General features: G+C 44.6%; 1 protein-coding gene across 4 annotated transcripts in view; it reads left to right on the plus strand.

Annotated features, from left to right (window-relative positions):
* The first annotated feature begins 2,902 nt into the window (after positions 1-2,902).
* Positions 2,903-13,918, plus strand: part of LOC147886011 (uncharacterized) — a 112,176-nt gene continuing 101,160 nt past the window's right edge. For all 4 annotated transcript variants that reach the window (XR_015543438.1, XM_087396531.1, XM_087396533.1 and 1 more), the window contains exons 1-2: positions 2,903-3,135; positions 3,332-3,456. Coding sequence is in view for 3 of the 4 variants with exons in the window: in XM_087396531.1 (XP_087252657.1) it covers positions 2,963-3,135; positions 3,332-3,456 (298 nt within the window). In the remaining variant the exon portion in view is untranslated. The remainder of the gene's footprint in view (positions 3,136-3,331; positions 3,457-13,918) is intronic.

Raw genomic sequence — 13,918 nt, forward strand, 5'->3', positions numbered from 1 at the left:
CGTCTCATTCAAAAGGCGCTTATTGTAATGAAAAGTGAAAGTGTTAGTACGGCCAAGGTCACTATGAACACCATCATTGACTAGACCACCAAGCTTTAGAATGGGAATATCATGGGGGCATATCTACCATGTTGATCCAAAGCGGAGTGGGCACACTAACACCACCCTCTATTTCCCCCAAGAGGATCATCAAATTCATTCCAAAGTCAGAAGTTCAAATGAAGGAGAAGATATCAGCACCAATGAATCAGTGGGCAAGCAACCGAGGCTTGAGACTAATGGAGAAATTGATAAGAATCCAAGGCTAAGACAAAATAGCAGATGAAAATAACAAATTATGCAACAATAGAGATAGAGCAAGCTCCAATAACCTTGAGTGCACCATCCTCAAAACCAAATCTGACAATAGAAGATAAGGGAACGGGTTTGGTTAGTCCTAAAGATGAAGACCAGGAGAAAAGGAAAGCTGAAAGGATAGAGTTGGAGGAGCTACAAAGGGCATTGCAAATGTACCCATTTTGATGTGAAGATGCCCTAGAGCATGTAGGAAGAAGTATACAAGTGCAATCAAGACTTTCTACTACTCATTCAGCGAGTAGCTTATTTTTCCATCAAAGGCAAAGATTGTGGCAAGAGTCCATATTCTTAGGACTTTAGCCGACCTCAAATTTTCCTTTGGTTATGTTCGTACAATGGCCTAGTAGAGAGAGGGAATTGATTATATTGGCAATTGGACAATGTAAAGAAGAGGCTAATTACAACTTTGATAGGTACAACACTTTCTTATCATTCCCTAATTATAATTAGCTTGGAGCAGCCACAACAAAAGCTACCATAATAAAGAGTAAGAATTCCATGATTTCTCTACTAGGAGAACGAGGTTAGGGAGTAAGAATTCCATGCTTTCTCTAGTGGGAGGAGGAGGTTATCACACATCTTTAATTAATAGAGGACTACTACACATTCCCCATAATGGGATGGTTATAATGGATGGATAAGGACATGCAAAGAAACAATGTAGGCATCCATGAGTACACATTTAGGAGGTATGAAGTCTCTTTGTAAGTGAGAGAGTCTAGTGTGACTTTGGTCCTAAACAATTTCATAATTTTTGCCTAGAAGCACATACCACACTTCCCATCTGCCTATAGCTAGAGGAGATGAGGATAATGGCACCAATAAGTGAGGAGTTCATGACATGATTTGCCATTACTTATGGAGCTACCAATTGAATAAGGTATTTGGTTGTGTTGATTCATCATCATAGCATGACTAAGGTGGCATTTGATGACGATAATGGCACTAGTAAGTGAGGAGTTCATGACATGATTTGCCATTACTTATGGAGTTACCCAATGGAATAGGGTATTTGGTTGTGTTGACTCATCATCATAGCATGACTAAGGTGCATTTGATAAGTGTCAACTTAGGGATGCTAGCCTAGCTTTTAGAGGGAAGACATGCATTCCACATGAGCTGGCATCTCCTGCTTGGTGAGTGGGGAGATAGTTACTTGCTAGGAGACATGAGATGCCAATTCTCCCTCCAAGAAATACCATCAAATTTCATAGGATAGTGTTTAGGAGGCTACTACCAACATCATTGCTTGGAACATCTAGGTAGCACATGGTAGCCTATTGAGGGTAGGGCAGTAGATCTAAAGGTTTCCAAGAAGATTATTGAGTGTTGCAACATTACAATTGAGAATCCTCATGGGTATTGAGGAAGAATTGCAAAGAATCGACTACTTTTAGCCTTTATATCTTCTTCAACCAGTTAACTTAGTGAAGTCATTCAATAGCCTATATAGCCAATCTAGTAGCATCCATGACTAGCTATAAATGCTTTTGGGTTCTTGGTCATAGTCATCAAGGAGAGGCATAAGAAAATGTGAAGCTCCTTTGAATGTGTTAGGGGCATGTGATTTGGCCAAGTTTGCATTAAAGTTTCTACTCTTACTACTCCATCTAATGGTACTCATTCCATTAGAACTCAAGGATAGCTTTTTCGAATGGATTCACCATCCTAGTTCTCTCCCTTTCATTGCTCTCGTCTCTCCCTTCCATCGTTCTCCTCTCTTAGGCTCTCCTCCTCACCCCACTCCCTCCCCTCCATATATACTCGCTCAGCCTCAGCCCCCTCTGTGCCCTCTGAACTCTCTTGAAGGGGATTCGCACGAAGTTTCTAGAAACAGCACGTGAAAGTCTCCAATAAGCCATTGCACTCACATTTCTCGATGCACATATTTTTCAATTGCTTACATGAATCAATAGCCCCCCCTCAATTTTTAAATACGTTAATCGCCCGGGAGCCGGGCAAACAAATTCGACAGTCCATCAATTTCTTCCGCGTCGAATTAACCTTCTTCACCATTCCGCCCTCAGCCTACACACACACACACACACACTCTCTCTCTCTCTCTCTCTCTCTCTCTCTCTCTCTTGGTGTCTCCCTCCCTCTCCCTCTCCGACGCCCACTCCTTGACCTCTTCCTCCCTTCTCCTCTCCCTCCCTTCTATTTCAGTTTTGGAGAGCCTTCACAGCCTTTACCTCCACCCTTTAGACTCCCTCTTATATATAGCCACTTGCAGAACAGTATGGAGAACAAGAAGCCTTCCCCACCCCCTTCTTTGTTAATCGCAGATGAATAAACAAGTGAGTACAAGTACTCGTGAGCACTGCTTTCAATTGGTTCTGTCAAACGAAAACAATTGTCAAGATGAATGAACGATTAATTTGCAACACTTGTGATGGTGATGGAAGCAAGTGTATAGAAAGTTCGAATGATTTGCAAAGAGAGAGAGAACCAAAATAGTAGGGGGCAGGGACTCTTATTCACAAAGCATTAACCAAGGCCAATTAACGGGCGTCATTATTATTATTATTATTATTAGACTGGCTGAAGCTCTTTGAACTGATAACAAGCAGCTCAAGCTCTACTTGGAACTTGGCACTTGGAGGAGATGCAGGCTCCCGGTTTGCTCTCCTCCTCAGCTCCTCCTCCTCCTCCTCCTTTTCATCGCCTTCGCCATCTCCCACCTTCCTTCCTTCCATCCTTCCCCTCTCATTTCCCTCGCCGTTCCTCTCATCACCTTGCATTCGCTTCTATCGGTTTTACCGCAGAGCCTCGCGCCCGGTACTCCATCCATTTCTCTTTTACATCAACCTTCCGTCTCTGCTTTGCACCATCAACCTAGAATTTGATGTTGCTGCTGCAAGATTATTGTTTGTCTCTCGTTTCTGTGTACACTGTATGGCTTGGGAAAGGAAGGCTGCTCGAATGCGGTCTCTGACTGCTCTTATTTCAACCCCATTTGTGATAAGGTCATCAGGATAGAGAGAGCAGGGAACGGCTTGCTAAAGGATGCAGCATCGCTTCTTCTGTATCAGGAGGTTTTGAGAATTCCAGCTGCTCAAGCGTTTCTTAAGGTTGTTCTCGCTCTTCGCAGAGGTGAAGGTAAGTTCTCTTGAGCAATGCGCACAATTTCCTCGAAATACAATGTACTAGGATTTTGCGCTATAGAATTTCCTGCCGGGCGACCTCATTTAGCCCACATTTGTTGGTTTGCATCGGACCAAGAGGCCTGCCATTTTTATTGTCGTGACGGTGATCCGTGTCTAGGCTACTGAAGAAAGAAGGCTACCTGGTTTTTCGCAGCGCTCAAATAAGTCCGCATATGCCCAAACATGATCGACGCACTTCTTCAAAACCCATGTGTCTCGCGCATGAACTGTGAGGCTCGTGCCTCGGGGAAATTGTCTGCAGCTTCCATACCTTGGTGGCACTACAAATGTCAGAACTCAGCACTCAAATTGCTTGAGGAGCGAGGCGTATGTTTACTGATTAAAGCTTTTGACGAGAAGAAACCGTTTTTCATAGTTGCAATAATAACCAATGGACGCAAAGCACCCGCTTCATTCCAGCCATTTGTACTGACTACGTCACTACAATCGAGTAATTCATGCTGCCAGTCCACTGCCCCCCGCGCTTCCCCTACGATCTCGTGGAGTCTCCTCGGGTAGCCACTGACTTACGTGTTTGTTGGCTTAGAGCAGGACTGTACACCGTCTCTCTTTCTTGTCGCTGGGATTTCTTGGCCACATTGGAGCGACGATTGCATGTGCATATATTTATGGGAACATGCGGGTTACCAAATGAAATGTTTGCATGCTGTTTGGAATTTGTTAGAGCATAGGTTAAATTGCACTAGATAAGGTGTAATCCTATCATGGACACGTGGATGGAAGGGAGCAACCCTTATCCACCGAGATGAATATATTCCATTATCTTCATTTGAATGGTAGTGTACACGTCCTAATTTTGTCATCTTCCATCATGGTTTCAGAGCCTATGGTGCTCAATCCTCCTCTCTCGTGAGTGTCAAGCCCTTGCTTCCATCAAGGCACAAGCTTGTCTGTACCCCATTCTATGGCTTCTTGAAGCTGTCATTGTGTTCATGAGTGTTTTTGAGCCTATGTAAGGTTTTGTGAGAGAGGGCTATGCAAGAGGGAAATCCTTGATAAAAAACGAAAGTGTTTTTGTAAGAGACTGGTCGAGGTTTTTTGTCAGCTCCAGAAGTGCTCCAAAGGGGCAACTTCCTAAAAGCGGGTTTGAAAACATTGTCGCAGCCGGCAAAACCCTAAAAACGGGTCTGAAATAGCTGCAAAAGCTTTGAAAATCAGTCGTCACAGTTCTAGAACAGCAGCAGCTAGGTTCAAAACAACTCCAGGACCATGCAAATGGTGGCAGCCAGTTCAGAAGAGGTGACGGCTGGCTTCGAACAGCTCGAATAGCCAACTTCTTGTGACAAAAATGCTTCGTGAGGCCTGGAGAGCTGCAGACAGGTGCATAAGAGGTGTGTGCAGATGTAGAGCAGAAATGGAGGCAGGATTGAGAGTGGAGTGAACAATTACAAAGAAAAACGAGATCTGAAGCTGCAACAATGAAAAAGTGCAAGAGTACAAGGGTTGTCAACATGACAAAACCTTAGGGTGAACCCAAACTAAGGCTAGAGCCCATACACAACTAAACTCAACCACTATTCTGGTTAGGGGGGAAAACCCTTAAATAAAGAGAAATGCCCTAACTCTTCTAACTAGTTATTACATTGGCCACTGTTCGTACCATAGTGGCATTGCAAAATGTCAGAACTCATCACTGAAATTTATCACGATTATTTCATCCTCTTGTTTTATCACCATGCTTCAAGAGCAAGACATATGTTTACTGGTTAAAGCTTTTGACAAGAAGAAACCATTTTTCATAGTTGCAATAACCAATGGATGCAAAGCACCCCGCACTTCCCCTACGCTCTCGTGGAGTCTCCTTGGGTAGCCAATGACCTATGTGTTTGTTGGCTTAGGGAAGGACTATACACTGTCTCTCTTTCTTGTCGGTGGGATTGCTTGGTCACATTGGAGGACCATTGCATGTGTATATATCTATGGGAACATGTGGGTTACCAAATGAAATCTTTGCATGCCGTTTGAAAATTGTTAGGGCATAGGTTAAATTGCACTAGATAAGGTGTCATCCTATCATGGACACGTGGATGGAAGGGAGAAACCCTTATCCACTGAGATGAATATATTCATTTGAACGGTAGTGTACATGTAGTGATTTTGTGGTGTGCACGTTTCCGTCCCCCACATCCATCTTTCAGCATGGTTTCAGAGCCTATGGTGCTCAATCCTCCTCTCTCCTGAGTGTCAAGCCCTTGCTTCCATCAAGGCACAAGCTTATCCTATTTCTTCTTGAAGTTCACGCTTCTTTCATTGTGTTCATGAGTGTTTTTGAGCCTAAGTAAGGTTTTGTGAGAGTCTGTGATGCAAGAGGGAAATCCTTGACAAAAGTGTCTCTGTAAGAGACTGGTTGAGTTTTTTGAAGTGCTCCAAAGGGGAAGAACCTCAAAAATCAGTCGGCACAGTTCTAGAACAGCAGCTAGTAGGATCAAAACAACTCCAGGACCATGCAAAAGGTGGCAGCCAGTTCAGAGAGGTGACGGCTGGCTTCAAACAGCTGGTACAGCCAACTTTTCGTGACAAAATGCTTCCTGAGGCCTGGAGAGCTGCGGACAGGTGCATAGGAGATGTGGGCAGATGCTGATGAGGCTAGAGCAACATGCTCTGACACCAAATGTGAGAAATGGAGGGAGGATTGAGAGTGGATTGAGCAATTGCGAAGAAAAACGAGATCTGAAGTTGCAAGAATGAAAGAGTGCAAGAGAATGAATTTTGGAGATCTTTTAGGTATGAAGAGAATTTACTCTCTCAGAATGGTGACTGCAGCTGCCACTGTCCATCCTTCCACACTCAAAGCTTGTACACGTGCTTGTCTTACTTGCACTCGTGCTTTGCTCAACCTTCACAATCACCCATAAGAATTTGATAAACACATTCTTCCGACAGTACACGACTCTCTATGCAACATACATGTGGCTTTGTGTGCAGATCAATTGTAAGCAGCCCAAGAGAGTAAGGGATACATCATACTCTACAATATCCACGCTTTACTCACAATTGCAATGGAGGGAAGGAGTAACAGGAGCCCTAATCTTTTGGAGTGGGGGTGTGTATTTGTGTACAAGAGTGTCAAATTGTCAACTGCTGAATGAGCTCTCTCGAATGAATGTTTGCCAAATTCTTTTATGCTCTAGAATCAAGAATGAGGAGCGACGAGGGGGGATATTGAAGGCAGTTTGCCAAATTCTTTTATGCTCTAGAATCAAGAATGAGGAGCGACGAGGGGGGATATTGAAGGCAGATTCTTTTGTTGACCCATCCCATGGTGTTCAATCACAACAGGACAGATATTTCCATGTTCATAATTAATCGACATTTCCTAGCTTAAGAATTTATCCCTTTACAAGTAGTCATGCCACGTAGTGCATGCCTCTTAGTTGAAGGTGTGGCCATTAATCTGTACTTTACAAGAAGGCATCCTCTTGCATCAACATATGCTCCTGCATCAGGATGGCCATCCAATTGTGCAATAACATGTACCCAAGGATAATCTTTGGTTAGGCTCTTGTCAAGAAGCTCTATGTTTGAGCCTCCAGCACACTTCGAGGGGAGAAAGCTAATGAATGAGTCAGTTTAGCATGAGGTGCTCATTGCCATATGCTGGGTACAGCTCTGCAACGCCCACAAACCCTCTGAGCCAACCTGGAACACTCCAAGTATCCATCTCACAGTATGCACTATATGTGGCACGGACAAACAAAGTCACAAACCCATCAGAATCTTCCACATGCCTGTAAGAAAGGGAAAAAGGACAGATTTGGTGAAGGGCCAACGATGGCAGAAAAGGGGGAGAGGGTAGGGCAGAGGAAGGAGGAGAGAGAGAGAGATAGGAGAGAAAGGGGTAGAGGGAGAGGAAGAGAGAGAAAAGGGTGAGGGGGAAGATGAACGATAAGGGGTGGATGGGGACATATATAGTCCCTCCATATTTTCCACCTTAAAGGCCTCTAAAGGCCCTCTAAATTGGCCCTTCCCCCCCCTTCATTACAGCCATCCCTTCCCATAGAAATTTGCCCTCAAAATTTCACATCTTGGCTGTCCAAGACGTGCAACAAATAGCAACTACTAATCAGCCCGGTAGGAGACAGGGGTGGTCCTGAACAATGCTTTCTGGCTGCCATGAATTCTCATCCTTAGGAAGTCCCCGCCACTTGATGAGATACTCTATGTAGACCTTGTTTCGGAGTACATGGTCTCTAAAACCCATGATGCACTCCGGGACATAGAGGATGTGACCCTCCTCATCCATAGGTGGTAGCTCAGAAAGAACTTGGACATGCTGTCCGACATGGGGACACATGGAAAACATTATGAATCTTGGAGGTACTGGGAAGCTCCAACTCATATGCCACCTCTCCAACTTTGCGGATGATCTTGTAGGGACCGTAATACCTGTGAGCAAGCTTCGTGTTGGTGTTACCTTTCAGCGAGGCATAACGGTTCTTATGGAGGCATAAATGCACATAATCTCCTTCTTCAAAAGATAGATACCTCTTGCGTTCATCCGCATACTTCTTCTGCTTGGCTTGGGCATCCTACATATTCTTCTTAGCCAATTGCAGAAGGGCATCTATTCTTTTCAAGTCACTTCTTGCTTGCTGATTTTTCACAGCCATGTCTGAAATAAAAGGCGTTATCCCAACCTTGTATCCATACATTGCTTCAAAAGGGATCATGCCAACAGAAAGGTGTTTAGTACTGTTGTAACAAAATTCAGCACGAGCCAACCACTTATCCCAGGACTTCTGTGTATCATGACAAACGTGCCTCAAGTATTCCTCCACCCACTTGTTCATCCTTTCTGACTGTCCATCCTAGGGTGGTAAGCAGTGCTAGGTGTGAGGAGAGTACCCACTGCTGTGAATAACTCGTGCCAAAAGTGACCCATAAATTTTGCATCTCTGTCACTACCCATTTCTTGAGGGAAGCCATGATGCTTAAAAACATGCTCAATAAATTGCCAAGCAACCTGTGATGCTGAATACCGGGTCTTAGTGGGTGTGAAGTGAGACATGCTCAATAAATTGCCAAGCAACCTGTGATGCTGAATACCGGGTCTTAGTGGGTGTGAAGTGAGCCTATTTTGTCATTCTATCCACCACTACGTAAATGCTATCCCATCTCCTCTCTGTAGAAGGCAACCCTGTAATGAAATCCATAGCTATGTGAGTCCATTTTTCTTTTGGAATAGGAAATGGCTGTAAAAGACCTACGGGTAGTTGGCTCCATCTTATTCTGTTGGCAAGGCAGGCATTCAGTGACATATTTAACCACATCCTGCCACATGCCATCTCAGATGAAGCTTTGTTTAATCTTTTCATATGTCTTAGTGATACCCACATGTCCTACCATAGGAGATGAGTGCATTTTGTGCAAAACCAGCAATCTATACTTCGGCATAAGATAAATATTGTCCTTGCAGTACAACAGCCCATTATACAGCTTAAATTCAGCATGCCCTTGTCTTGAAGACTCCTGTAACTCCAAAAATAGGGGAGCTTGATGGGATATCTCAAGGTGTATGCCCCAGGCACACCTTAGGTTCTATGTGTGTGTGCTAGAGGCACAGTTAGGTGCCGATAAGCACTGTTAGGTGGTGGTAGATGCCACATAGGATGATTGAGAGATTGTAGGAGCTGATTGAGGAGATGATTGTGGAGCTTGGTGGCTCATGTAGAGGTGCTTACATATGGACCTCACCTTTCTTCATTCCATAAGCAAGCATTCTCTTGTTTCATGTTCAGCTTCATGCTTTCCTTTCACTTCTTCAACATTGTGTCAGAGCACTATGATCCTCCTTGAGCCCATTTATGCCATGTCATCTTCTTCTTCTTCTTCTTCACCTTCCTCTCCATTTTGCCCCTTTCTGCCCAACCACTTGGAGGGCTGAGTTCTCTACCTACAAGCAACCATTCCCAGAGTCCTTGTGGCTGGAGAGACCCTTCGTATGGGCGACCTTCCACGTCAGAGCAATTAGGCAATGGTGCCCACAGACCCGTGCAACAGCCGCCTTTTTCCTGACGCCATTTCGTGCAATACGACTTGCTGGAGCAACCATTTCGAAATTCCTCTGAGCCACGCTTGCACAACATCATGAGCTAGCCTATGTCCAGATTTGAAGTGAAATGGTCCACCAGGGAGGGAGAAACAGACGAAAAACCAGTCGACAATCAAGCTTCTGGCTATGGCGACGTGACGTGGCATTTCGCCTTTCCTCTTCAGTGGATCTTCTCTGGTATACCAGCTTTATTTCTACCTAGAAAGCCCTCTTTTCTTTGCTTTGAAGAGTGAGATACAAGCCCTCCAAGATCAGGCCTCTGTTTTGGACAGTTTTGACAATGTTGTGAGTTTGGTGCTACATTAGATGCTACTTTGGCATTTCTGATGTTTTAAAGTGTTGAATAGCAGCAGTACAATTGTGGCTATAACTTTCCTATAGGTTGCTATACCTGGATTTGCTTGGAATACTTTCATTTAGCCACCTCTATGAAGCATGCAAGTTGAAGTATCATTTTCATTATGATTTTTATGGAATTTGGTTACAAGTCTTTGCTACACTAAATGCTTGTACTTTGAAGCTTTTCAACTTTTTCTAGCTTGTAAGAGAGTAGACACTGCCCATTTTGGGTTAGACCCTCTCATGGCTACCTTCTTGAATATTGATAAGTTCAATGGTAAAGGCTTTCACACATGGCAGATGAAAGTTAAGTTTGCATTGATGAGGGAAAACCTCTGGGGGCTTGTCAAACCTACTTCAACTTCTTCTTCAACAGCCTCTAATGCTGGAGAATCCTCAGCTCCTACATGCCCGGCACGAGATCCTGCTAGAGAGGAGAAAGCCTATGGCATTATTGCTCTTGGCTTAGGAGATAACCATTGGAAGGTCTTATGTATCCCTTTGTTTGACTTCACACCCTTGGGGACCCTTGCTAGCATGAGATCCTAGCGATAGATTTATCCTTGACCACCATGAGATGGCATGAGAAACTATGAGACTAGATGTATCCTTGACATAGCCTGAGGCATTCCCTCGAGGGGGGGTTTGATGGGATATCTCAAGGTGTATGCCCCAAGCACACCTTAGGTTCTATGTGTGTGTGCTAGAGGCACAGTTAGTTGCTCATAAGCACTGTTAGGTGGTGGTAGATGCCACATAGGATGATTGAGAGATTCTAGGAGCTGATTGAGGAGATGATTGTGGAGGTTGGTGGCTCATGTAGAGGTGCCTACATATGGACCTCACCTTTCTTCATTCCATAAGCAAGCATTCTCTTGTTTCATGTTCAGCTTCATGCTTTCCTTTCACTTCTTCAACAGAGCTGCCTTTGAATTCTGCATATATCCCATGAATCCACTCATGATAGATGGTGGAAATGGTAGATAAACTACAAGCCCATGTTCTAGACAAGGCATCGGCAATCACATTTTCTTTCCCCTTCCTGTACTCAATGTCGAAGTCATAGGACTGAACTGCAGCCAACCACCTCTTCTGCTTCATGGAAAGCTGCGTAAGAAAGTACTTGAGTGTCCTATGATCTGTCTTAATTTTAAACTTTCCACCGTACATGTAGTGGTGCCATTTCTCGAAAGCATGTAGGATAGCCAACATTTCCTGATCATAAACATGATACAATTCCTTGGCCTTAAATTTTATGTTGTCGAAGCTATAACTCCATGCTCTTGTCTCAGAACAGCCCCTAGGCCTTTGCCACTTGCTTCTGTCCCTACAATGAAGGGCCGTGAGAAATCCGGGCATACAAGTACATGTGCATTACTCAAGGCATCTTTGAGGTCCTCAAAACTGATTTGTGCTTCTTGTGACCACTTGAAACCATCCCTTTTTAACAAGTCAGTGAGAGGGGTTGCCTTCTTGGCGAAATGTCCAATAAATCTCTTGTAAAAAGAAGCAAGACCCAAAAAGCCTCTGAGTTGGGTGGGATTCTGTGGCTGTGACCACTCCCTTACGCATTTGACCTTGGCTGGATCCACCTGAATTCCATCCTTGCTCACAATATGACCAAGATACTCAACCTCTTCTACCATGAAAGTGCACTTGCTGGCTTTAGCATAAAGCTGATGCAACCTCAGAAGTTCCATCACCTGCTTGACATGACTGATGTGTTTCTACTTATCCTTGCTGTAAATGAGGATGTCATAAAAAATACCAGCACACATTTGTAAGGAAGGGGCTGCAAAATCTTGTTCATGAGTGCCTGGAAAGTAGCCGGTGCGTTGGTCAATCCAAAAGGCATCACTTTGAACTCATATAAACCTCTCTCTGTGCAAAATGCTGTCTTGTTCTCATCTCCTTGTTTCATTCTGATTTGATGGTAGCTGATCTCAAATTAATCTTAGTGAAAAGTTGAGCACCCTTGAGTTCATCCAACAAGTCATCTATCCTGTTTTTGATAGTGGCCTTATTCAAGTCTCTATAGTTAACGCACATGCGGTATGAGCCGTCTTTTTTCTTTACCAGGAGTACTGGGGATGCAAAAGGAAAAGTGCTATGAGAGATAAAATTCTACTTTAGCAATTCTCACACCTATGTTGCCACTTCTTCCCGTTCTACCTTAGAAAGATGGTATGATGCCTTATTAATTGGCTTGCTACCCGGCTGGCATGATCAACATCTCTCCTTGGGGGCAACTATGAAGGCATATCAACAAACACATCAGCAAATTCTAAGAGCAATTTCTGCATATCACAATCCTCAACACGGGAAATGCTGTTCTCCTTAGATATTGACACATTTAGCGCATAGATGGCATACTCCCTTTTGAGCTCTTTGACCAGCTGCCTTGCTGAAATGACCTGCAATTTAGGGGTTGCAATACCATGCAATGTTACAGAACTACCCCTGTGGACAAAGCTGAGTGACAAAGCATTTAGGTCCATGCTGATTTTGCCTGGTGACTTTAACCAATCACAGCCCAGGATAGCATCTATTGGGCTCATATCCAAGGACAAGAGATCACTTGCAAATTCATAATCATAGGAGAACTTGATTCGTGTATCTGCTCAATGAATGAATAAATTCCAAAAGTATCCATTTCAAACGGAACAAATTTCTTTATTGTTACATCTAAGTTTGCACATATTATACAAAGTTGTTCTGGTTCGTTTTGTATAATCTGCATGCAGCCTCCAACCTTCTATACTCTGCAAGAACAGAGCCGAGACCCACAACAGGAAAGAATCCGGTACCAGCTGGCCAAAGTCCCAACCCTCTGTGAGCTCAGTCTGCAGCTCTTCTTGAACTCCTTTGCCTCCTGGATGTAGGCCTGAGGAAGTGTGTGCTGCTGCTCCTGCTGCTCCCAATTGTGCTGGCTGCTGGATGTGTTGTGAGGGCTGAATGGCCCCCTTATATAGGCCCAAGGGCCCCTTCACGTAGCCGACTGGTAGCCCCAAAAAAACCGACCCCACAGGCACCTTTTTATTGGGCTGTGGGCACTTTTCTAGGGCTGTGTGCTGGCCGATCTGGTTGGCCAGCCGACCAGCCAGCCCAGCCCTATTTAAGGGCAGGGCCATGCCCATATGCAGCTCCTTTTGGCCAGCTGCAGCCGTACCTGTGCTGATGTCACCCACCACATGTCGCCATGTTCAGGGCCTGTTTGCAGGCTATGACCCTGCCCACTACCCTCTCCACTTGGCTCGCCATGCAGGCGCCTCCAGTTGCGCCATTTGTTGCCTCTGCTAGGTCCTTCTTCAGTGCCTGGATCCCATGCTTGTATGCTGCCCACATGGCAGCTCATGTGCTGCCCATGTGGCAGCCCCATTCTCTGTCCATGTTGCAGATTGTCTATGCCTAGGTCTACCCCCCCCCCCCTCCGATGCTCTCCTCATTTGGGGGCTTACAGATGGGGAGGTGACCTCTCCAACAACCAGTCCGACCTTCTATAAGGTTTTGCAATTAATTAAATTGTGAGTGCTACCGCTGTCCATCAAACGCGAACAGTCTTGCCATTAATCATCCCTTTCAATCTGATAGTTTGAGCACGTTTGGCACCCATCAAGTTATGAAAAGAGAAAGCATAAATTGTTTGCTGTGCATCCCAATAGATCTCCTCCTTGTCAACAGGAGCATTACCACTAGCATCCTCACGTGCATGAAAAGGTATAGCAACCTGATGCTCAACAAGAAAAGATGTAGGCCTATGACCTCGCATGCCTCGCGTGGGCTGAATGTTAGATTGCATATCATGAACATCATGATCAGTAGCACCACTCGGATCAAAAGGAAAATCAGTTCCTTTCATGGCTCCAATGTGAGGAGCCTTGTCCGAATCATGTGTTCTTGCCATCTCATCATGAGAGGCATCCAAGGACTCTGTGGCATCAACTAAATCCTCATCATCAGAGAGTTCAATGATCATGCTAAGCTTGGCTGAACCAGTGCTCCA

The sequence above is a fragment of the Dipteris shenzhenensis genome, chromosome 25, assembly GCF_047967505.1.
Source record: "Dipteris shenzhenensis isolate YYH24624 ecotype China chromosome 25, Dip_SZ_1.0, whole genome shotgun sequence".
NCBI lineage: Eukaryota > Viridiplantae > Streptophyta > Polypodiopsida > Gleicheniales > Dipteridaceae > Dipteris > Dipteris shenzhenensis.